This window comes from Corapipo altera, unplaced genomic scaffold (assembly GCF_003945725.1).
Source record: "Corapipo altera isolate COAL_440 unplaced genomic scaffold, ASM394572v1 68, whole genome shotgun sequence".
Lineage (NCBI taxonomy): Eukaryota > Metazoa > Chordata > Aves > Passeriformes > Pipridae > Corapipo > Corapipo altera.
In genome coordinates this window covers 1,972,936-1,997,667 of record NW_020884919.1, presented here as the reverse complement: position 1 = coordinate 1,997,667, position 24,732 = coordinate 1,972,936, and the positions used below count along the sequence as shown (strand labels likewise).

The 24,732-nt window shown below is 43.3% G+C and overlaps 1 protein-coding gene across 1 annotated transcript in view; it reads left to right on the top strand.

Annotated features, from left to right (window-relative positions):
- The window catches only part of KIF5C (kinesin family member 5C), a 69,077-nt gene that overhangs the window by 31,590 nt on the left and 12,755 nt on the right, over nt 1-24,732 (top strand). The window contains exons 4-17 of the mRNA XM_027656293.1: nt 701-805; nt 3,348-3,396; nt 3,830-3,885; nt 4,759-4,846; nt 6,411-6,535; nt 7,956-8,060; nt 8,381-8,529; nt 10,945-11,093; nt 14,017-14,192; nt 15,495-15,563; nt 19,078-19,284; nt 20,163-20,309; nt 22,751-22,939; nt 24,194-24,311. Of these exons, the coding sequence (XP_027512094.1) occupies nt 701-805; nt 3,348-3,396; nt 3,830-3,885; nt 4,759-4,846; nt 6,411-6,535; nt 7,956-8,060; nt 8,381-8,529; nt 10,945-11,093; nt 14,017-14,192; nt 15,495-15,563; nt 19,078-19,284; nt 20,163-20,309; nt 22,751-22,939; nt 24,194-24,311 (1,732 nt within the window). The remainder of the gene's footprint in view (nt 1-700; nt 806-3,347; nt 3,397-3,829; nt 3,886-4,758; nt 4,847-6,410; nt 6,536-7,955; nt 8,061-8,380; nt 8,530-10,944; nt 11,094-14,016; nt 14,193-15,494; nt 15,564-19,077; nt 19,285-20,162; nt 20,310-22,750; nt 22,940-24,193; nt 24,312-24,732) is intronic.

The window sequence follows — 24,732 nt, the reverse complement described above, 5'->3', positions numbered from 1 at the left end:
ATAAAACATTTAGAAATAACAATACAGTCCAGGCTGTAGTGAGAAAAGGGGTTTATTTCAAATTGATATTTCTGTTCCATTTCCAGTGGTGTTAGCTCTCCTCTACGTGCCTGGCTTAGGGGGAAAGAAAAAAAAAAAAGCAATGCAAGTACTGTGCAGCCAGGGAAATTGTTGGGATTAGTTAACATTCATTTCTGGAAAGAACAGAGGAAGGTAGTTGTGCAAATGAATATGGAAAGCAGGAGTGTTTGTGAGGCACAGATCTCTGGCTATAGGCCCAAGCGAGCTCAAATCAGAATATATTATTGTAATCCTCAAATCCTCACAACCCAGATTTTCCTTCTGCTCTGTAGCATAGTGGGGGAAGAGAAACAGGATTGTTTAATGCTCCTTTTGTTGCTGCCAGGTTCCCAAATACCTGGTTTTAACCGGGCTGTAATTTGTGTGTTTGTTTGTGTTTGTTCCTCTCCTTGGTCGGAGGGTGACGGTGCAAAGAGTGGCAGGAGCTGCCAGAACAAATTGATGCTCTGTGGGGTGAGGAATTCCAGCGTTTCTGTGCACTGACATTGAGTAAATCCCTCCCCAGAGCAGCACACATCCATAGGGACCCTCTGGAAGAGGCCAGGTTTGGACAAAGCTCTCTCCCCTCTCATCCCCGAGGGAGGATTTCCGAATTAACAGTTCGGTTTTGTGTCCGCAGGGAAAACTGCACGACCCTCAGCTCATGGGAATCATTCCAAGAATTGCACACGACATCTTTGATCACATCTACTCCATGGATGAGAACCTGGAGTTCCACATAAAGGTAAATGTGGAGCGACACGTTACGTAACGGGATGGGTGGAAGTCGGGCCGGGCGGGAAATCTGCCCTCGCGCCGTGGATTTTTTCCTCCCTCCCTCAAAAATCACCACGTTACTGAGGATGTTTCCTAGAAATAACCTAACCCAGCTGCTGGTTGTTGATGGAATTATTTTCCTGAGTGTGTTTCCAGATCAAGTTTCCTGGGAAAACCAGCCACCGGGGTCAGAAAACACTGATTTCGCTGTGGCTTCTCCAAAGGCTGGAGCTCAGCCCCGCTAGTAATGACCATAAATACCACCAGGGACATTTGTGGGAATACTGACATGCTGCTGTCTCAAGGATACAAACAGCCCAGCACAGTATTTGGGGTTGAAATGGGGGAGAGGTGGCTTTGGGCAATTCATGGGAGGATGTTTAGAAGTAATTTTTAGCTCAAAATCTGATTTATGGGCTCTTCATGGTGGTGCTCTAAGGCTCCATTTGAACACCCATGTTTTTCTACGTCCCTGTCTTGATCCCAGCCACATGATCTCTCAGATTTATCTGAGTGACCTTTAATTCCCACTGTTCATCCAGTCTCCTGGGGAGCTCTCAGCCATGGGGGGCATTGCTCCATCTGGCAGAGTCGGGGTCAGGCTGCAGCTCGTTTCCATCAGTAAAATTACCCAGTGGATTGCAGGAAAAATGGGTCCTCTGTGTCATCCCCCCCAAAAAAACCCACAGAAAACACACCTGGGTGGTTTCAGTGAAGTTCAGTAGCTGAGCAGAGGTAGATGTGAAGGCACTGTCCCTTCTCCTTCTGTGGGGGATGCTCCCTGAGAATGGAGCTCCCTGAGATGGAGCTACCTGAGAATGGAGCTCTCTGTCCTTCCTGTGCCTAGAAGTTAAGAGAGAAGTGACGTTTTAGTTCTGGTTGCACTAAAGCACTTGAAGCACTTCTGGGGGAATATATATATATATTTATTTTAATAATCTGGTGCCTGTGAACCAGCTACTGCTCTTCTGCAAGGACTCAATATTGAAAACCTTCTTAGCAGGACCTGTTTTGTGGGGTGCTCATGAAGTACAGACAGTAGTTTAAAGTACAAATAAACCATTAAACACTTCAATAAACCTTAAATTGTAAAATACTGAGCTCCTTAAGAAGAGACACCTCTGAATTTTCACACAAATGGCTTCCACAGGAATGATTTCCACTGCTTTCTTTCCATTGCCTGCAAAAGCTTTTCCCACGTGATTCCCAACAGATGGAGACCCCGAGACGTAGCAAATTCCTGCCCCAGCAGAAGACATCACTTTATAAATCATGTTCTGCCAGCACAGAATTGTTTCAATGGCTTCCCATCAGAGTTGACATCCATGAATATCTTAAGAGAAAAGCTGCCTAAATAGCAGGGAGTGAGTGAGTGATTGTACAGGGAGCTGTCAGGGAGAGAAATGCCTGTTCTGTCATCAGGAGCCAGGATTTAACCAAACTGTCACACTCCTTTAATAACTGAGCCAACATTGAAAATTAATATCATTTTTTTTTCTCCCCCTCTTTAATACAGATCCATTTAGAACAGGGAGGGGAACATGTGTTGGTCCTCAGCAGTGTGTTAATAGGATGATATGAAGCACGTGGGTTAAGTCTGGCTTAACTGGAATGAGCTGGGCCAGAGCTTGGCTTTAAGTGGGGCACAGGGGAGGTAAAGGCACAAAAGCAACATATATCTGTATTTAATGGCAGTTGTCACTTAGGAAGATCACTCATCCCTATAAAAACCCCAGATAATTTATTTTTCAGGTGAGAGAAAATGAGACTTTACTAAACAGCAAGTTTACTGATCCCTAGAATTTAACCATCTAGTATTCTAGTTAAATAATCCTTGGATGAAGCTTATTTAGGGAATGATTAGGCCCCACTCCCCTAACACATTGTGTTTGCTTCTGCAAGTCAAATACCTTTTATTAAGAGACTCATTCATTTGTTTTCCTTCTTAATTTTTTTTCCTTAGGGCAGTTGTGTCTCTTTGTTAGAGAAAAGCTGATTTTCAGTTTCTTCTTGATTCAAAACTTTAATATTGCTTAAGCTTTCATTTAAAATTTAATTTTAATATATATATATTGTTTAGGCTTATGTAAGTCTTACATTATAGGTGCTTTCTGCTTTTGTATGGGTCAACACCAATATACCTTTTACAGCTCTCAAACCTGACCCTTCTCATGATGCACCTGCACTGATATCAAAGTATGAAAATATGAATTGATTGACTCTGCTCAATATTTTTTGTCAATTTTGCCTGTGTTAAAAAAAAAAAAAGATAAGATTTTCCTGAAGGTTGTTTTTTTTTTGTATATTTTTCTGATGAATCATTGATAAATGGAGAAGGATCAATGACTTGTAAATCATTCAAGATATAAGTATGTTCCCAAGAAAGATGTAATTCAAACTGTGTGGGAGCTGGGGTTTATTTTAGTTTGGTGCTTTGACAGAGATGGAAATACAGGCACAGAGATTTTTAAATCACCAATGTTTAAATCTGTTTATGATTATTTAATTAGGTTTCCTACTTTGAGATATATTTGGACAAAATAAGGGACCTACTGGATGGTAAGTTCTGTGTTTCTGACGTGGCTGAGTGACTTGACTGTTGCTTAAGGGGAAACAGTTACTTTATTTGGGAGGGAATTAAATTTAAACTGTGTGACTGGCTTTGAGAAGGAGAATTTTGCAGTTTAAATCATCTGATCTGTCTCTTGTGCACCTGCCTCTGCAGTGCTACAGAGCTTGGCTATGAATCAGTGAGCACAGAGGGTTTTACAGACCTCAGGGCAGGTCTGAGCCTCTCTGGCAGTTGATATTCTTAAAGTAAAACTGTATTTAAAAAATGGGGAGAGTGTTTTAGAGCACGTTCAGTTCAGATTACTCCTTGCTTTGCTTCTGTTAAGAGGGTTTTACACATTTAATACATTCAAACTGTGCCTGCAAGGACTACAGTTAACACACGTGGAATGTTCCTGATTACCTCAATCTTCTTTTCTAGTGTCAAAGACAAACCTCGCTGTACATGAAGATAAAAACAGAGTCCCATATGTTAAGGTAAAAGGATAATTTAATCCTCAGTTTTTCCTTCTTTCTCACATGTGCATCTATTTGCACACTTCCATTTCCATCCCCCTGAAATGATTCAGCTCGTATTTGAAGCCTCAAATGTTCGGGTTGTATTGGCTCCTGGATTGAAACAGTTTCCTGAAATATTAATGGCCTTGAATCATGTTTGTTTTATTTGCCTGACTTTGAACATTTCCATTTTGTTGGTATGGTGTTAAATTTTAAGTATTCCTATTCCCCTTTCATGTCAGATATGAAAGAGAACAACCTGAAGAATTTTGTTCTTGAATATTTTGTTGCACGGGTGCTTTAATCTTGTAATACTTTAGGACAGATTTGTTGGGTTAGGAATCAGTTTTTTGGATTTCTGGGCCCTCACTTAAATGTGATGTGTTTGTTATGGACATATGTGAGCCTTAATAATACACATAGAATATTTTTTTGTTTATTCTCAGCCTGAGGAGCAAAAAAAATAAGATGAACTAATGTACTGAGTAATATTGCATTGAGACAGAGAACAAGGACTTTGCATCTTGTCTTGCAGTTTGAGAGAGAACAATTAATTTGGGTATGTAAATCCAACCCAAATTAATAACAGGAATATGTGTTGTAGAGAAAATTTCCTGCTGCAAGTTTGGGTTTGGCTGAGTCTTTAATCTTGTGAAGAGCAGTCTCCTCCCAAGTTTTACCCCGTGGACTCCTGAAAGTCACCCAAAGGCAGGTTTTGGTCCATTGCCTCGCTAAAGAGCGTGGTTGATGGGGATGGTTCTCCTAATTATTTCGTTCATTAGTGCTAAATACTCCTCCTGACAGCTTTTGGAGCACTAGGAATGCCTCTGATTCCCACTTGCCTCTTCCTAGGGTTGTACAGAAAGATTTGTGTCTAGTCCTGAAGAAGTTCTGGATGTCATCGACGAAGGGAAGGCCAACCGACACGTGGCCGTGACAAGTGAGTGTTCCCTGGAGCATCCCTGGCTCCAGGGTTTGGGTGTTGTACCCTCTAGTGAAGTATTGATCCTTCACAAAGCACTCTGAATTACTTACACCAACAAATTATAACCCTTTAAAATTAATAGTCTGTGCTTTTGTGCCCTTTCGCCGCGCGCGGAAACATCGATCGGCTCTCGGCTCCGAGCCCCCGGATTTAAGATGTGGCGTTGTGTTGTTCCATGAGACATCCCAACGTGGATTGTTGCACAGAATAAAGGTGTTTGGGAATGGTGAATAACTAAAATGGTGAATAACTAAAATAACCTGCATTTCTCTTTGTGCTGCAAGGCCAGAACTGGGAGCGATTCAGTGGTCAAAGTGCAGCCGAGGAGCGCAGAGCAATTATCAGCCTCTGCCTGTTCATCTCTTGCAGTGACCTGGATGGAGTCCCAGTGATGGCAAAGCAAACAAATCTTCCTGAATTAAACCCCATAATAATCCCTTTGGCCCGTGCCAAACCTGTTGACTTGCTGGCATTGCAGGGATGAAAGGGCCTGTTCCCCAGTTTATACTGGGAGATGTCTTTGATCCAACAGCAGACTTGGCAGAGCCTCAGTTTATAACTCCAACCTTGGTGGTGGGGTGGTATTTTGGGTATATTTTTGGGTTTTGTGGGGGTTTTTTAAATTTAATTTAATTTGATTTATTTTGATGCCCTGGGTAACTCCTTTCTCTTCCATGTCTCTACCTTCTTTCTTTGAGAAATGCTATATTACTTCATCTCTCCCATGCTTTTCCCATCATACTGAGAGAAATTCCTTCTCTTTCTTCTGAGTAGCATTTCCTCCCATTATTTCTGCTGTTTTCTTCAACAAAAAAAACCCCAAATACACCATTTTTTTTTCTGGGATATTACCTTTTGCTTTTAGTGCACTTGGAAAAGTTCTGACAAAGGTTGACAGACAATGAATTTTACCTGGAGAAAATTGGGAAATGTTACTGGAAAAAAAAAAGAATTTGAAAATGGAGGAGGAAAACGGAATTTAAATAATTATGAACATTGATGGGAATGGGAGAAAGGTGGAGCTGGGCTTATGGGAACAGAGAAAACTGATGAGAAAATGGTTTACTCAGTCTTAATATTTTATTTTTGCTACTTCATGAAACTCCAAGCATAACATAATTACAATAAAACTTAAAACAAGTGGAAGCTGAACTTGTAGCTGCCTGTGTTTTACCTGTGACCTGGGTGAAGGAGGATTTTGAAGTATGTGAGTGATAAAAACCATTCTGAAACTTGAATTTAAATAGTGTGGGTTTAATGAAAACTTCTGCTAAATGTTGGGAGACCTCACACAGTTGCACCAAGACCTACCCAGCTTCTTTTTATTGCAATTATTATTATTTTGGTCGTGTTGGGAGAGAGTGGGAGCTTGTTTTGTAGCCCATGAGCTTTATTTAGGGCTCTTGCAGTGGTCTGGGCTCTCCTTGTGCTTTTGAATTTGGTGGCCATAGCCCAGCTGTGATGAAACCCAATCCCTTGTCAGGTTTTAAAGCCATTTAAACCAAGCCTGTGATTGCAGATATGAATGAACACAGCTCCAGGAGCCACAGTATCTTCCTTATTAACATTAAACAAGAGAATGTGGAAACTGAGAAGAAACTCAGTGGGAAGCTTTACCTGGTGGACTTGGCTGGAAGTGAGAAGGTGAGTTTTTCCTTTTCCCTGAATTCCTGAATGATCCTGGTGGGATCAGTGCAAACTGAGGGAGATTTTACAGAAAAATTACCTTAGATTCTCTTTAGTAAGGTTATTTTCACTTTTTTTAATGTGTGGGATGGAGAAAAGGAGCAAATCTGAACTGCTGGGATGAAATGCAACCCCCCCAAAACCTGCAATCACTTATAATGGATTGGGCTTATATATAACTTTACATTTAGTTATGAGTGTTTGAAAAAAGAAATGTAATTTTTATTAGACAGCTATTTTAATTTGCTTATATTCAAACATATCCTGTTTCTAGATTTTCTGTAGTTATTGCACATATTACAATGAAATGCCAGCAGTTAACACAGTTTTATACTTTAACTCTTTTTGAACTCCCTGAATGTCTCTCTTGATTGTGGTGACTATTTCTCCTTTCCAATATAGAAAAATAATAACCAGAAAAAAGCCTTTATCTATTTGCCAAAAGAGTAATGGTCTAGAACAGTATTACAGTGCAAAAATATTTCCCAGTTCTCATTTTCATGCCTTCTGGAGTGTTCAAAACTGGTTTTAATGGTGTTTTGTTGGGACACACTAATTGATAACCCACTGGTACAATGCAGGAGTTAATAATGTTGATGTCTATAATTGCATATATTATTATGTGTTAAATTAAAAGCTCTTTAGGATGTTTATAAAATGAGGGCCTACTCAGGCACTGCACTTGTCTGAAAAAATTGTGGTTCACCATGTTTGGATGTTGTACAGAAAACCTGAAACAATGGTCTCCTTGGTGGGTTGTCTTCTTAAAAAATACAGTTATTTTTCTTTTATGTCATGTAGCATTTTTAGAGGAAAGTACAGATACTGTAGTTTTAACTAGAGAAGAAATATGGCTTTATTCTACATTTCTGTGCTTTTCCCCACTCACCCCCTCAAAAAAAAAAAAGAGAACAGACTAAAAACCCTGTTGCTGCCTGGAGGAGTGCTGGTCCCAGGACACCATCCTTGGGATCCAGTCTGTGGACAGCAAACCCTGCATTCAGGATGAGTGGGATCACACTTTCCTGTCCTGATACTCTCAGTCCACACAAGCCAAATACAAAGCCAAGATGCTCATTTTGAGGGTGCCCTGAGAACACCCCTGTGGTGTTCCCTCTCTGGATGGTCTTGGAACTGGTCCCCAAGTGTCCTCAGGCGAGCACAGACTTCTCTCCCTGAACAAAATAAAGGTCACCTTGCTCTTAGAGGTGGAATTATTACAGGCCTCCCCTAACAAAAAAGTCCATGTCAAGTTCTCCTCCTTCATGCTGAGGCCAAGCTTGGTTTGGTTTAACTCCAAGAGCATCTTTAACTGTTGCACTGTAGCTCTGTGTGTGCCCCCATGGCTGAGCCTGACTGTTCCTGCTCTCTTTGGTAGGTCAGCAAAACTGGAGCGGAGGGAGCTGTTCTGGATGAAGCTAAAAATATCAATAAGTCTCTGTCTGCTCTAGGCAATGTGATATCTGCCTTGGCAGAAGGAACTGTAAGTAATCCTGTTTTGTGTCGTTGAAAAATGGCTTTTTATTTATCTGTTTCTTCGCCACCCTCATCGAGGAAAAAAAATAAAAAAAGAGCTAACATTTCAATTCAGAAGGGAGAAAATATTGGCTTTCCAGCCACAAACCAGTGACACTCGTGCTGCTCTGCCCGAGATAAGAAGCTAATTCTCAGTGATTTCACTCCAGTGGTTATCCAATCTTAGCACAATCAAAACAATTCCCCCTCAGAACCACCTCAGATCCCTTACACCTGTCACTGTTGACTCTCATATTTAAAATGAAATTGTTCTTGTGTTTGGATCAGAAAACCCACGTTCCGTATCGAGACAGCAAAATGACCCGGATCCTTCAGGATTCCCTGGGTGGGAACTGCAGAACCACCATTGTCATCTGCTGCTCCCCCTCGGTGTTCAATGAGGCAGAGACCAAGTCCACCCTGATGTTCGGCCAGCGGTGAGTCCTGCTGGGAATCCTGGGGGACACACTCCCTTGGGTTCTTCCACGTCTTCCTGGGGCTGAGGGGGAATGAGGCAAGAAGGCAGTTAAAATTAGGAAGTTATGGTTTCTGGAGTCGTTCAAAACTAGGACTGGAGAAGTTGAGAGAGCTGTCCCTTCGTTCCCAACGGCACCAGAAAAATAAATGTTAATGTTGGCCAGCAGCTGCTCTGCTTAAAAGCCCTGGTAGGTTTTCCTGCAGAAAGTACAAAGTGTTATCACAGTGCTTTCGAGTTTTATGGGGAAGGTAATGGCACTGGGCAGTTTTCTGTTGGATAACCCAGTGGAAAATGTTCCCTTTTGCTTCGTCTGATGCTGCCCTTGATGCTTTTAAGAGGTGTCTTCTCCTTGAATGGCACCTCAGGGATCATCGTTATGGTTCTAAAAAAACTATCTTTAAACCATTAAGGAAATGGAAGAATGTGGACCCTGGGTAATATTGACAACTTTGATGGATTGCCATGGTGGCTCATGGACATTCTTGTGTTTGAAGGATCTTAACAAGCCCTCAGAAACGAGCAAGGGCAAGATAAACGGGGATGTATCCAGGAAGAAAATTTCTCTCCCATATGTGTTCATTGCCAATAATCATATGGAAATGCATTTGGAAAGTTTGCAGAAGTAGGTCAGGCTCATTATGTAATTACTGCTCTTGTGGTAATTGAGGAGAACTCGGGTACTTCGGAAAATTACTCATTTTGATTTATTTGTGTAATAGCAGAAAGGAAGAAGCCTAGCAGGTTAGGATTGTTTGAAGTAGAATTTAACAGTCTGTAGGATGCAATGAATTTGTCTGAAAATGGGTTGTTTTCCACCATCTGTAATTTTGGGGCTACAAAAGAAGGCTGTGGCCATTAACTTAATCAGGTTTAGAGCTGCCATGTGGTTTTATTTCACCATTTTATGATGAGTAACAGGTTACTGAAGATACAAGCTTCTACTTCCCATACCTATGTGTGCCACAGAAGGTACATGACTCAGGGGTGATTACTGGCTCCTCCATTTTTCCTAGCCAAAAAAAAAAAAAAAGAATTATATCACCATTAAAATAAGTGTGAGGAGAAAAATTCATCTTCACAGGCCAACTACTACTAATCAACACATACATATCCTACTCTGTTAGTAGTGAATCAGCTTATTCTCTTTCTACTGCACCTTTTCTTGTGATTTTATATAAATTTTCATTTTAGTTTACTTCATCCATCATTAGGATAAACTTTATGGTGTGATGGGTTTTTTTTCCCCAGTACAGTTTAAATGAGTGTGGAAGCTTGAGCCCTGCTTTTGGCAGAGACAATATGTAAACCCTGGCCATTAGGAGTTATTTTAAAAGCACGGGGTTATTTTAAAATATTTTTTAAGGTACCAAAACTTCCTGCAAAGCACAAACTGCTGAGAGGTTTGTCTGTTATTCCTTTGCTTATCTTCTGTTTTTATTCAATGACACTGGAGCCATTTGAAGGGACTCTGTCTGAGCAGTGGAGGGCAAAGATCTGAAGCTTTCTTAATTCACAGTGATTTGTTTGGTTTTTTCTTTTGCAGTGTGGCTTTGCTGTTGTAGGTGCTGTGCCTTGTTTTCTGCTTGCTTTGCATTTCCTGGCACGGTTGTGGAGGGCAGGTCGGAGCTGGGCATTTTCACAGGAACAAAGTGCTGCTGGTTGTTGTTAGAAGGGTTTAAATTTCGGGGATGTTTTTGCCTAGAGAGGCAGTAAATCATGAGTAAATCATGAGTAACTCATGAGCCAGTGAACTCCAGTGGCACAGGCATGAGTTGAGCCTCCCTCCCTCAGCCCTGGAGTAACCCTGATACCCGGCGGTGACCCCGATTCTCCTCCCTCCATTCCTTCCACCCGCAAAATTGAATTTGTTTGGCTTTCCAGAAGGACAAATTTCCATATTTGCTTCGCTGGGTTGACATCCTTTGTGCTGAGATGTTGGAAACACGGCTGAGTTTTGTTGGTGGGGTTGAAGGGATGGTTGTGACGGGACGGGGAGAGCCGGTGGTCAGACGCTGTGGTGGGTCTCAGGCCAGGAGAGGCTGTGAGGTGACAGCTCCCCCAGCACAGCAGGAATGACAAGGCTTGGCTTTATGCTTAATCCAAGCACACGTTCCAGAGCTTCTCATTCTCATAGAATCCTAGAATTTACTTGTGTTGGAAGGACCTTAAAACCCATCCCATTCCACCCACTGCCATAGGCAGGGACACCTTCCACTAGCCCGGGTTGCTCCAAGCCCCATCCAACCTGGCCTTGGACACTTCCAGGGATCCAGAGGCAGCCACAGCTTCTCCAGGAGTTTCCCTTTGTGTTATGGCCAAACTTTGCACTGAGATAAAAGCCAGACTGCAGCTGATCCTGGGTTTTGTTGTGCAGAGCCAAGACCATCAAGAACACGGTGTCTGTGAACCTGGAGCTGACGGCCGAGGAGTGGAAGAAGAAGTATGAGAAGGAGAAAGACAAAAACAAGAGCCTAAAGAATGTTATCCAACACCTAGAGCTGGAACTGAACAGGTGGAGAAATGGTACGTGCCAGGAATCGGGAATGGGGGAGTGTCTTTGTGGGTTTAAGTTACATCTGTTTAAATCTTACCTTAAGTCACTAATTCTAAGCTCACATTCAGGCTTCAAAATAGGAACTGAAAGGTGAAGAAGCAAAAGCCAGGGAAACCAGCAACAGCTCTTTACAGAAGGAACCATTTAAATTCCCAAATTAGTTTGATGTCAGGTGTAGAGAGTACAGGGAGGCATTGCTAATTTTAATGATGTTAATAATATTAATAAAGAAAAGGAAAAATGGCATTTTGGGTGGTTTTTTTTTTTTGAAAGAACTCTGCTCCTCAGGCTTGAGAATCAGTTCCATTGTGCTTTAAGGTTACTGGGCCTTGGGTTTTTTTAATAATTGAGTTTAACATTAGAATAATTAGTCCCTTAGTACAATGATTGGGAGTGTCATCTGGTTGGAAGAATCACCACTTGTCTCCATCTATGGCTTTTAAGTGAAGTTTATGTTGAGAACAGCCAATTTTCTGTTTAGAAACACAGGAAATTGCTGTTCAGGTAGGTTGTAAGATCAAGTGTAGGACGGTAGAGAAAGATTCATTTTTTCATGCATACATACAATTAAAGACGTTTTATTTAATCTGGAATGTTGAAAAATAATTTTGTCAAACCATCCTTACTTCAGATTTTCTATTTCGCATTTAAAAAAATCAAACCCCACACTCCAAACCAACAAACAACCCCCCCCCCCAACCCAAAGAAACCAACCCTACATCCCTCCCGAAATCTCCACAAACCCCTGACAGTAAAACCCAGCTGCTTTGGAGCAATTTTTAATTTTTAAAGTGCTTGTCATCCAGATCCTGTGTGTCGATGTGCGAGCCAGAAGCATCTAAAGCAAGAACAAAATTTGTGATTTAATTAGAATTCACGCTTTGTGATCTGGGTTTGAACACCCTGGGTGCAGCCACTGCCTGGAAGATAATACCTGACCTTTGTGGGCTTCCCTCTCTCATCTCCCTGTGCTGTTTGCTTGCCTTTCAGATGAGATGGTTACCTCATGATTGTGCTCCCTGCCTTTCTCTGGAGGCTCCAGCACAGGGAATATTTCCCTTATCAGCACAGTGCCATTGCTATGGAGACGTGGGGCTGCTCTTGGGAGTGCTGGGATTTACAACCTGCTTCTTCTCCCTCCTTCATCCCGTGTTTGCTAAATGTGGCCACTTTCATTTCCTCCCCAGCCCAGAATTTTTTTTTTTTTTTCCCCAGAAATCCTTTTTGTGTTCTGTGTAAACAAGCCTGTCTCTGCTGTTTTGTCTAAATACTCCCCTTCCCCATCCCCCCCCCCAGCCCTGCTGTTCTTGTCAGTGTTACCCAGCAATACATTCAAAATACTATTGATTTCTTGTCTGACCCTCTGCCATCCCATCCTTTGGAAGGATATGCTGTCAAAGGAGCCTCTTTACAAAGGAGAGTTTCACAGGAATTACATCTTGGATAATATACCACTGGTGTGGTTTATTCCAGAAATTAAGAAGATATTATACAAAATAAATAGATATTATGCAATATAAAATGATAACAGGAAATGGGTGTGCCCACTTCTCACTGGGGCTGGATTTCAGCAGCCAGGTCTGTGTTTTACAGGTAGGAGGTTGTTGTCCAATGAATGGAAAATTAAACATTCCTTTTGGGAGGCTCCTGATGGATTCTCCACAGCCCGAGGAGCATTGCCCTGTGTACAAGCCTGACTGAGCCCACCTTCCCTACTCTGCTCCAGTGAAGTCCAACAATGGAAAAACCCATTTACATTTTTCTCATTAATGACACAGAATGTCACCAAGTCTTTAGAAACAGGGCAAAAAATATTTTAAGTGAAGTGCATTGTTAAAGGTGACAGTGCTTGATTTCAGATCACGTCTGTTCACGCTTTAAGCTTGAAAAAAATTATTTACTCTGTTAGTTGGTCTTGCTCTTTCATACCCTGTTTTGTTTCACTTTGGGGCCTGAATCAGCCTGTCTGGGGTTTGATATATTTGTCCTGTTTCCTTGTTTCCCTGCCAGTAGGATAAAAAAGAGCCTTTTGGCCAGAGGAATGGCTGGTAAAGCTTTATGGGGCTGAAATATTGTAGCTTTTTGTGGAAAAAGGAAATTTGTGCAGAAGGGTTGGCTGTAACCTTCCCACACCCTGAGCACTGTGTGCAGCACTCAGGGGCTCAGAGTCTCCCAGCAGGCTGTGATGGGAGTAGATTTAATTTCTGGCATGAGCACTTTGCCTGTCTCACCACTGAGCTGCAGCAGGGTGGGAATTGTGATGCACTACCACCACTGAAGGAAATATTCCTTGGAGACAATGATTCAGGAGTAAAACGTGCCTGGTATGCACAGACAACATCTAAAAGTTGGTGTTTGTGCTTTAATTTACATGGCAGAAGGTGAATATTGCTTTAAACACACCTGTCCTGCTGCTGTCCTGCTGCCCTCCCATCACCTTCCAACACAGCTGGAAATCTGAACAGAAAGGGATATTTAATTGCCAGTAGTCTTTAGGAAGTCAGGGCTTTTCCCTCCTTATTTTCACCTCTGTTAAACCACAGAGTTAATCCCATCTGTCCAGGGCTTGAGTGAAAGCAGAGCCAGGAGTTCAGTGTTTTTAAAGGCAGCTGCTCAACCTGTTGCTCCGTTTTCACAGGATGTTAAGGTTGGAAAAGACCTTCATGATCATGGAGTCCAGTGATGATGCATGTTTGTGTTTCCAACCATGGAGATCATCATCCTAATGAGGATGGCCATCTTTCTACACCTACTTTTCCTTGTCCTTTGTATCCCTGGCAGTGGCATAAAGCCCTTCTTTGCTTTCCTGGGTCCTTCTCGGTGACTCTGAAGGCCCATCCTAAGTTATCCATGGTTTTGGACACCCCTCTGTCTTGGATTGTGTGCCTGCAGGAGAAGCTGTGCCAGAGGATGAGCAGATCAGTGCAAAGGACCAGAAGAACCTGGAGCCTTGTGATAACACCCCCATTATTGACAACATCACCCCCGTTGTCGCCAGCATCTCCACGGAGGAGAAGCAGAAATACGACGAGGAGATCGCCAGTCTCTACAGGCAGCTGGATGATAAGGTGGGATTTCACTCCATTTGCTGGGTGTAAATGGGAAACTCTGCCAAAATGGGTGGCTGTCTGTCATCCTTGACCATCCTGAATTGGAAAAAATGTTGGAAAATTCCAGGCACTCTTCGTTGCATCAAATCAGATCTACCTCTGCTCCCTGTGTGGTGTTTGGGGTCACTCTCCATGAAATCAGAGCCAAAGTTCCCTTTAATTTTAATGTCTCAGTACAGGCTTTTCATCACTCCTTTTCTTCAGTGGTTTCTGTAAAATCCCTCACCAAACTGTTCTCCCCCTCACAGGGGAGAGAAAACAAGGGGGACTGCATCTTAATATTTTTATAATGTATTAGAATTTTAAGGAAACCACAGATCCATCCCTTGGGTGTCTTTTGTTGGTGCTGTTCTAGCTGGGCCCCAAAGTGCAGGTGGCTTATTTATTTATTTATTTGCACAGCTTGAAAGTCATCATGGGCACTTAAAGCTCTCAGCAGCACACTTACCCAGGGCTGGCCATTAATAGCTTTGGCTTGTGTGAAAATGATAATTGGAGGTAAAAAAAAAAAAAGGCCCACTAAAGCCATTGACCATCGTGGATGAGAGCAGCATAAAAGGCTGTCTAGAGAAAGGGGAGCTTTCATCATGAATCAATACTCAATTCTAAATTTCAGTTGTAATTAGCAGGGAAATGTCAGAGAAAAAAAAATAAAAAGCTCCTCTGTGCCCTTGTCTGTTAGTGTTGGAGTTTGGCTGTTTGTGAATAGCCAGGGAGGGAGTGGGTTGTGTTTAAACCTTAATTCTGATGTCTCTGGTTACACCCAGCAGTGTGTTGATGGCATTGAAAAGAGCAGTTGAGGTCTTTAAGAAATTACAGCTATTTTTCTGATGGAGAATACGCGCCCAGTAGCAATCTCCAGCTTTTACATATTGATCAGGAAAAGGAAAAAAAAAAAGCAGCCATTCTTTCACTTTCCTCCTCAAAAGTAGCAAAGCCTTTTGAATTATTCTTGAGGGAACTGGCAGCAGGATTGAGTTTCGCCCTAGAAAACACAGGAAGAAAATTTGGTGCATTATTGCAAGACTATAGGAAATGAGATGGCATTTAATCCCCAAAACAACTCCAAAATATCACCATTTATTTGCATTTACTGTGTAGCTCTGTGTATGTATATTTTTCTCTCCTCTCACACCGCTCCAAGGTGCACAAGGTTTGCTGTATTATTTTTCCTTCCTTTCTAGAAAGGGGAAATAAAAAGTGACCAAATGAGAACAGTGAAAAGAAACTAAAAAATCTCCAACCCTTTTTTCATTGCAGGATGATGAAATCAACCAGCAGAGCCAGTTGGCTGAAAAACTAAAGCAACAAATGTTGGATCAAGAGGAGGTAAGCAAGTTAAAAGAAAAATAAACCAACCAAATGAAAAACTCTTACATTTTCCTCAGGAGCCCGTTGTTTAGTGATTCTGTCAGAGTTGTTCACATGAACTGGCTAAAATTCAATAGGCAAGAGAAACCTGTGTGTCAGCCAGGTTTAAACTTCAAATTTCATAATACTGTCAGAAGAACATTAAACCTTGATAACTTCTTATAATAACAATCCATCCTGCTGGGAGGTGCTGTTGGAGGTCCAAGGTAGGAGTGTGGCCAGTATTTTTCACTTCAAATGTGGTTTTCAGCATGTCTGTGCCCTCTCAGGTATCCAGGCACTATGGACTGCAAGGAGTTACAGATTTCCTGCTCTGACTGTATAAAAATTACTCCTGGTAATAAATTACTGATGTTCATTATTTTGGCAATTAGAGACAGTAATGGGAGAAATCTGTGAGATGGAAAAATTGATTATTGGTGCTGCCACAGACTTGCTTTAAAATCTTGGATTGTTCACTTGAAACGTTTGATTTCGTTATCTCTGTCCATAAAATGAATGTTTGTTGGTTTTAAGACAGGGGAAATATGATCACTAAACCTACAGTCAGGTTATTCCCTGGTCTGTCATTTGTTTACAAGAGGATTTGAAGATGCAGAATGAGGCAATAACACTAAATCACCAAGTTGCCCAAATGCTGCTGTGATATTTCTTAGAAATTGCTTTTAGGCTGGCGGGAAATTGGATAAGGGCCATCCAGACCCGGAATATAATCCTGGTGTGGGAGTTCATCCATCACCAGTGTCTCGAAACACTGCTTTCTCTTTTCAGGCCACACTGCTGGGATTCTCTAGGAGTGTCTCTCCCAGCTGCCCAGCTGCTTTTTTGGGGTGTGAAACCTCTCTTTTCATGGAAAAATCCTTCTATCCGTGTCTCAGTCCTTACCCAAGCCCTCAGAAAGGGTTGCCAGGGCCCCTTACCATGTCTGAACATGGCTGTTACTCATCACTCATGACTTACCTGCCACCTTTGGGGCATGTCCTCTCTGCAGGAATCACCAGCCTTATCTAATTCCATGATTAAGCTCCTCATGCCCTTGCCACAGCTTTATTTGGCTGCCCATGCCTGTGGCTAACACAGACACAACGGCCTTTTATGCCTTCCCAGCACCATTATTTTCCGATGTGTGTTGTGGTTCTGTTTGTGTCGTCTCACCTCTCCCATCTTTTTCACATCACTCTTCTCACCCAAAGCTGATTTTAAAGCTTTTTTTTATTTATTTATTTATTTTCTGATGTCTCATTTTTTGGGGGAGATGTGTATTCCTTTGTGTTAGCTGGTTGGGAGCAACTAACAGAGTTATTCCCCACTCTCCACATTCCATACTCGATATCACACCTAGAATATGAACCAGGTTTTCAGTGACCCCTAATCCTTGCCTTCCAGACCACTTTCCCCCCTTTTTTTTGCACATTCCTAGCTTTGCTGACTTGGGAAATCTCTGCAGCTGATGTCTCACTGGTTGTTCAGAAGCTTTATCTGGTTCATCTAAGGAGCTTGTCCGTCTCTTACCTTTGAAAGCTCATGTGATATTTCATTTTTCAAGGTGTTTTTCCACCTGCCCTGTGGGAGGGATGTACCTGCTCTGTCCTGGAGCTGCGACTGGCTCAGTGATACATGAGCTGAGAGCAGCTGCCTCACTCTGCTTCCCCCTAATTAACCAGAGGCCTTTTTTCTGCTTGATTAAGCCAGCAGGTTAATTATAAATCTGAGGCCTGCTGCAGATGGCATTGGGCTGATATTGGTGTCTGTTGGTGCCTTTTCACCCCGTCTTCTTCTTAGGGTGCATTTTTCTGGGGGCTCTTAATACTCCACCCTGCATCTCACATGCTGTGAACAGATCCACGAAGTGCTGCAATCATTGTCCCTTCCCTTTGTTTACTGTTGATCCTTATAATGTGTCATTAATGGCCTTTGAAAATCCGTTTTTTTCCCCACATAATATCAACAAGAACCTTCTGGGGAGCCGTGTTTATGCTCCAGGTGATGCACAGCGCTCCTCGAAGTCACAGCAATATCCACGCAGAAAATTTCTTAAGTAAATGTAAATAATAGTTCCATCTGTGTTTGGCAGAAAGATTATTTTAAGCTATTTTGTTGTTTAAATATTTACATGCCATCTGGCTTTGGCAACTCGACGGGGTTTTTCCATAACGTGAGTGCACTTCTGAGGCTGCAGCATTACCAGAGAGATAAATTTCCCTTACATCTGAATCCTCCCTGCACCACTTTCTGGGCACGTGCCAGCCTCTGGAGCTGCCTGCCTGGTTTCCTATTTTCCATTAGAACTCTGAGCCAAAAAAAATGGGGGGAAAAGAAAGCCCTGTCTTGTCTGACATTCTGCTTTTATGTGGTCTGTTTTAGAGGGGGGGTGACAGGTCAGGAGAAGTCAACCCAACACAGTTCAGCAGGGCAGGTTTTATTGCACTGTCCAGGAAAGCTTCAGTGCAGTTCTATTAAACTAATATATGTATATATGTTAAACTAATCCATACATAGGAATGCTTGGAAAGAAGTGAATTCGATGAATGAATGTCCAAACTTTGCTGTTAGGATAAGCAGGAAAGCCTTCTTGTATTTCCTGTGCTAGTTTTATATCTTATTATTCTCTATTTTATGCAAAGTTAAGTCTTGATTTTGTTATTATTCTCAGAAGTACAATATTAGTATTAAGTGCTGGGTGGCACCTGTTATTTATTTTCATATCATTCTGCTGGTGGGTCTGGGTTTGTGCTGAAACCCGGGAGCTGAATTTTCAGGACTTTAACATCTCACTGAATGTTGGTTCAAGGGCAAGGGAGAGGACCATGCAAGTGACCTCAGCCCTGTCACTGAAACTCCAGCATCTCCCTTACTAGTGTGCAAAGACTAAATTTAATAAGTTTTGCCAATTGGAAATACTCACTAGTCTGTGTGAGGTCAGTATTTGCTTCTTAAGCTAATCTTCTCCCTCAGCAAATATACGAGCAGCTAATCTGTCTTCAGCATCGTGCTTCAGATGATAACTGAGAATAATCATCTTAGGTTTCCTTATCAAAATATTTCTTCAATGCCCCAAGGTCTCTGAGGCTGCCTCAGAGAGCACTTTCCCTTGGCTCAGTTCAAAGCTCTGAATCTGTGTTGAAACATTTCACTTTGTGGTGATTTTTGGTCCTCGCTGCAGCACCATATTGAGGGCAGAGGATTTCTTTGGAGCTCTGATACTGCTTAAAATAAGTTTCTCTGCCTCAGTCTTGTGTCATAATAGGATTTGATAAAGATTTCGTTGAAGTTCAGAGGTTTTTTTGTGCTTCTCTCAAATACGTTGATGCTGAAGCTGGTGCTGTTTCTGGCAGAGTAACAGGATTTCTTTGCTCCCGCTTTCTCTCTTGCACACACATTTTCTCTCCCTCTGTCTGTTTTTGCTCTTTCCAGTGTTGCCTTTTGAGTGAGCTCTTGGGCAACTTAATGCTTCTGTGATATTTCTTTCCAGCTTTTGGCCTCCACTAGGAGGGATTATGAGAAGATCCAAGAGGAGCTGACCCGTCTCCAGATCGAGAACGAAGCGGCGAAGGACGAAGTGAAGGAGGTCCTGCAAGCCCTGGAAGAATTAGCTGTCAACTATGACCAGAAATCCCAGGAAGTGGAGGACAAAACAAGGACCAACGAGCAGCTGGCTGATGAGCTGGCACAGAAGAGTGTAAGAGCAAGTTGTTTGAAGTGTTGGTTCCCTCCTCACCCCCTCCAAAGATTTCCACAGGGGTCCCCAAAACCTGTGTCCTGGTCCCCCAGCAGCAGTCAAGATCCACATTTGCTGATGCTGCTTGTCTCTCTTCTATCTTAATTAAACAATAAAATTAAGGTAATGCAGGCACTTCTCTGTGGAAGCTGGTGGCAGATTGTGGCTTTTGCAGCCCTTGTGTTTTGCACACCCTGACAGTGACTGAACTGAATGTGAGCCCTGGCCATTCTGTGTTTTGGGTGCTTAGAAACTCTTATTGTGCCAAGAAGGCTGTGAAAATCTGCTTTATGCAAATGGCAGCATTCTGGGTTTTTCTGGACTCTGTACTGAGAGTCAGGGCATCTCAAGGAAGGGATCAGAAAAAATAAATCAGCTTCTTTGGCTGATCTTAAGGGAAAAAATCGGAGGGAAATCAAGATTGGTTTATTAGCTTAATGCATCCTTTTCCCTTAATTCATTACACAAAGTGATGAAGCTCTTGTTAACAGATATATTTCATTAAAGACTTTGTTATCTACTTCAGTAGAACAGATTAGTATGAAATCCATTCGAAAAAATTGAATTTTATATCCTTCTATACCTATTTCTCGGTGATTAACCTTCTTTGATGTATTATGCAAATAAGATTCTTACCGGATTTGCTACATTTAATACATCTAAAGTAGCCTTGGTAGCAAGTGAGTTGTAAAAGTGGATTATGTCAAGGTGGAAGGGGACGTGTCAGCACGTTGTGCCACGGGCACGTTCAGGAAAATACAAGACAATACCATGTAACCCAAATGCCACATGAGAATTGGTGGGAGAGGAGGGTAACTCTCGTTTTTAAACCTTCTCAGAGTGCCCTGACAGCAACCCAGAGGGAGCTGGGCCAACTGCAGGAGCTCAGTAACCACCAGAAGAAGAGGGCGACAGAAATCCTGAACCTGCTGCTGAAGGACCTGGGGGAGATCGGGGGAATCATCGGAACCAACGACGTGAAAACAGTGAGTTGGTTTTGCTGCTTGTCCCCCACACCTCCTGCAGTGTAAAAATACTCCATCTGATCATGGAGTCACAGGGGGGTTTGGGTTGGAAGGGACCTTAATGATCATCTTGTTCCATGGGCGGAGGCACCTTCCACTAGCCCAGGTTGCTCCAACCTGGCCTTGGACACTTCCAGGGATCCAGGGGCAGCCACAGCTTCTCTGGGCAACCTGGGCCAGGGCCTGCTCATCCACACAGCCAACTACTCCTTCCCAATATCCCATCTAACCCTGTTCTCTGGCAGTGGGAAGCCATTCCCTGTGTCCTGTCCCTCCATCCCTTGTCCCCAGTCCCTCTCCAGCTCTCCTGGAACCCCTTTAGGCCCTGCAAGGGGCTCTCAAGTCTCCCTGGAGGTTTCTCTTCTGCAGGCTGGACACCCCCAGCTCTCCCAGCCTTAGCAGAAGGTTTCCAGCCTTTGGAGCTGGAGTTGATGTGGAATATGTGGAATATGTGAAATCCAGCAGTCCTTCCCCCAGGACACTGCCGTGGAAGTCCTGGCTGGAGCTCTTTGTCTGGCTCAGTGTCTGGACACACAATTCCCACAGTTATTCCCAGCTCAGTGTTTAGACCCAGACTAGTGCAGCCCATCTGTGGGTTGATGCACTGATCAATGGGGCTCTGAGTTCCCCCCAAAACTGTTCCCATGCAGTCCCACTCCTTCCTTAGCTGGCATGGCTCAGAATTCCCAGAACCTGAAACAGCTCTATTGGTGAGATTTGGCATCTGGAGTGGCTACTTTTTGTTTGAAGGTTGGTGCAAATTTTGGGCAACTCTGCTTTGAGATTGGCCTGTCACACTCCTGTGGGAGATGAACACAATTCCAAGTTTCAGAGGAGATATTTCTATGGTCTGTGCTAAATGACAATGACAGAATTTTTCCCTGGCCTGGAAAATCTCCCAGGTGATTAATAACTATCTTACCTGTCCATTTAAAACCACATGAAAAATACCAGTGGTTAAAACTTCATAAGAAATCAATTTTAAAGATGTATGTGAATTCCTTGCGATACACTCATTTTTCTCGCTTTTAGTTCACTTCTTGTTGACGTCCTGCTCAAGCCCCCTTTATTTAGCAGGATGCCTGCTCCTGCTGCAGAGGACACAATCCCTGCTGTCCCTGTGGTGCTGCAGATGCCAGGAGCAGCAGACCAGCCTTTGGTAGATGTCACAGCAGCCTCTGGTGGCCATTGTGACAGGGACAGTGAGAGAAAACCTTCGAAAATGGAGGCAGAGGCAGCGAGATACAAATTTTTATATAACTGAGATGTCAGCGTTTTTGAGGACAGCTGTCAGCGTAAACAAGGCCAGATTGAGAAGTGTTTGGAAGAATAATTTCAAATTTGTTGGCAATTAGCATCTTCTCCAAGTGTGTCTAATTTCAGGCCAGACTGAGAGTTTTGGAAGCAGTGTCATTTTTTTAGGCTTTTCGGGATGCAGCACATGTTCCCTTCCCCTTGGCAGTGCTGGGGAAAGGTGAGAAGCAGATGAAGTTCATCCCTGTGCTCGCTCAGGGAGAACCTGCACAGCCAATCTGTGGTTACAGGAATTCAGTAGCTGAAGAAAAATCATGAAGAGAAAGACAACGTGTTAAGCCAGTGAAGGAAATTATGTATAAGTAGAATTATACTAATATTTAGAGATGAGAGCCATTAGTTTTCTCTTGCCAGGTGATTTCCAGACCCATGTGTGTTTTACAGCTGCTCGTGGAAGAAGCACAACTCTTCCAGAGGGGAATTCTTGTAGGAGTACTTTGAAAATGCTCTTCAGCTTTTTGGAATGGTGAAGGAAAGAAAATTTCCCCTGCTGGTGACATGAGTGTTTCTCCAAAATACACTCTTGCCATGATGGTGGGCTTGATTATTTTAGATGTTGAACCACTGGATTCATAGAATTATGGAATATGTGGAGTTGGGACCCACAAGGACCATCCAGTCCAACTCCTGGCCCTGCACAGACCCCCCAACAATCCCACCCTGTCCCTCAGAGCATTGTCCCAACCCTCCTGGAGCTCTGGCAGCCTTGGGGCTGTGCCCACTGCCCTGGGGAGCCTGGTCAGTGCCAACCACCCTCTGGGGGAAGAACCTTTTCCTGACATCCACCCTAATACCTGATTTGATATACACACAAATCAAATCAAGAATTTCAAAAGTCCTCACAGAAGGTGTCTACTTAATATAATAAGTGGTCTTTGCTTTGCAGAAACACTCCAGTTTTGATTTTTTGTCCTCATTCGGGGCGTGAATATGAGTTGTAAGTTCTCAGAAATTCCCACATAATAATTAACATCCCTCTCCAGATCCTCTTTCTAAAATGATATGTGGGCTGTCAAACTGTCCCAAACCCGACACCGAGTCTCTGCCCCGTTCCTGGAGCAGCACAACCCAACTTTCTGTGTGCTCAGTTGGCAGATGTGAACGGGGTGATCGAGGAGGAGTTCACCATGGCCCGGCTCTACATCAGCAAGATGAAATCTGAGGTGAAGTCCCTGGTGAACCGCAGCAAACAGCTGGAGAGCGCCCAGATCGACTCCAACAGGAAGATGAACGCCAGCGAGAGGGAGCTCGCGGCCTGCCAGCTCCTCATCTCACAGGTGGGGCTGTTCCTCCCCGCTCCCAGGGCTCCTTCCTGCCTTCTTCCAAGCTTTGACAGCTTCCTCAACCTCTTTCCTCGTGAAATGTGTGTGCTCGGAGCGAGAAATGAGGCTTCATGAGGCAGAGGGGTGTTCCTTGTGGCTGCTTGGTTGGGTTTTCTCTCCCTTCTCCCGTTCCTCCCCCTCAGTATTTTTCAGCACATCCTGTGGCGAGATCGTGTCCTGCTGTCCTGAAGCATTTTTTATGGAATAATGCTGAAAAGGCCATATTCCTCACCCTGAATTTGTATGGGATTTCCATGTCCGTTTTTATGGGATTTGCTCACCCCGAATTCATATGGGATTTCTGCACCCATTTATGTGGGATTTCCTCACCCTGAATTTGTATCTTGTATCACCTTACAAGCAGCTTGAGAGAAGAAGCAGTGACCATATTGTTCACTGGCCAAACCTTTGGAAAGCTCCCCATATCTGCTTTGTTAATATGCTGCCAAGATAACAAGGCAGCAGTATATGAAATAAAATGTTATGGAAAACTTTATAGGATGTTGTAGGGGGTTGGCCCTGGTTGGATGCCAGACACCCACCAAAGCTGTTCTATCACTGCCCTCCAAAACTGGACAGGGGAGAGAAACTCTAATGAAGGTTCATGAGATAAAGACCCAGATCCCTCACCAAATACTTCACAGGCAAAACAGACTCATCCTGGGGATAATAATTGAATTTATTGCCAGCAAAATCGGAGCAGGATAATGGGAAGTAATATAAATGTTATAAACACCTTCCCCCACCACACCATCCTTCCCAAGCTCTACCACCTCCAGTGGTGCTAGAAGATGGGAATGGGGGGCACAGTGAGTTCATCACAGGTTGTTCCTACTGCTGCTCAGGGAGAGGAGTCAGTCGTTCCCCTGCTCCAGGGTGGGGTCCATCCCATGGGAGACAGTTCTCATGAGCTCCAATGTGAGTCCATCCCACAGGAGACAGTTCTCCATGAACTCCAATGTGAGTCCATCCCACAGGAGACAGTTCTCCATGAACTCCAATGTGAGTCCATCCCACAGGAGACAGTTCTCCATGAACTGCTGCAACCTGGGTCGTTTTCCACAGGGTCCATCCTTCAGGCACAGCTCCAACATGGGTCCCACACGGGGGGGACTCAAGTCTTTCCTCCTTGACGTGGGACAGCACCTGAATTCCAAGGAAACAGGCCTTGCTGCTCACATCTCACTGCTGTTCTCCTCATCTCCACAGCACGAAGCGAAGATCAAGTCCCTCACAGACTACATGCAGAACATGGAGCAGAAGAGGAGGCAGCTGGAGGAGTCCCAGGACTCTCTCAACGAGGAGCTGGCCAAGCTACGCGCTCAAGGTACCGCTCCGGGCCTTGGGGTCACCATTCCTTTTAGCAACTGTGTCCTAGAAAATTCCGTGTTGTGTTTTAACAATGGGAGAAATTAAAAAAAAAACAAAAACAAAAAACCACAAATTCATCAGCCAAACAGCACCAAGGAATCTTGCTAAATATTCTGTAAAATTGTTAGAGGTCTGTGTCTAATTTCAGTTGTTCCTCTGGCAAACTCCATTCCAAAGGAAGCTGCTTCCCTTAGGTGTGCAAAAGGTGTGTCCTTCCCAGCTCCTGTGCAGGATCCAGATGACTTCATTTTAAGGATTGCTTGTTTTTCCCCCTTCTCATTTAATGTGGAAAATGTGTATCTATCAAAAGCAGTTCTTGTAACTTTGCTAAGCTACTGTTTTATGTAAAATTCCATCACTCTGGATTTCTGCACAAG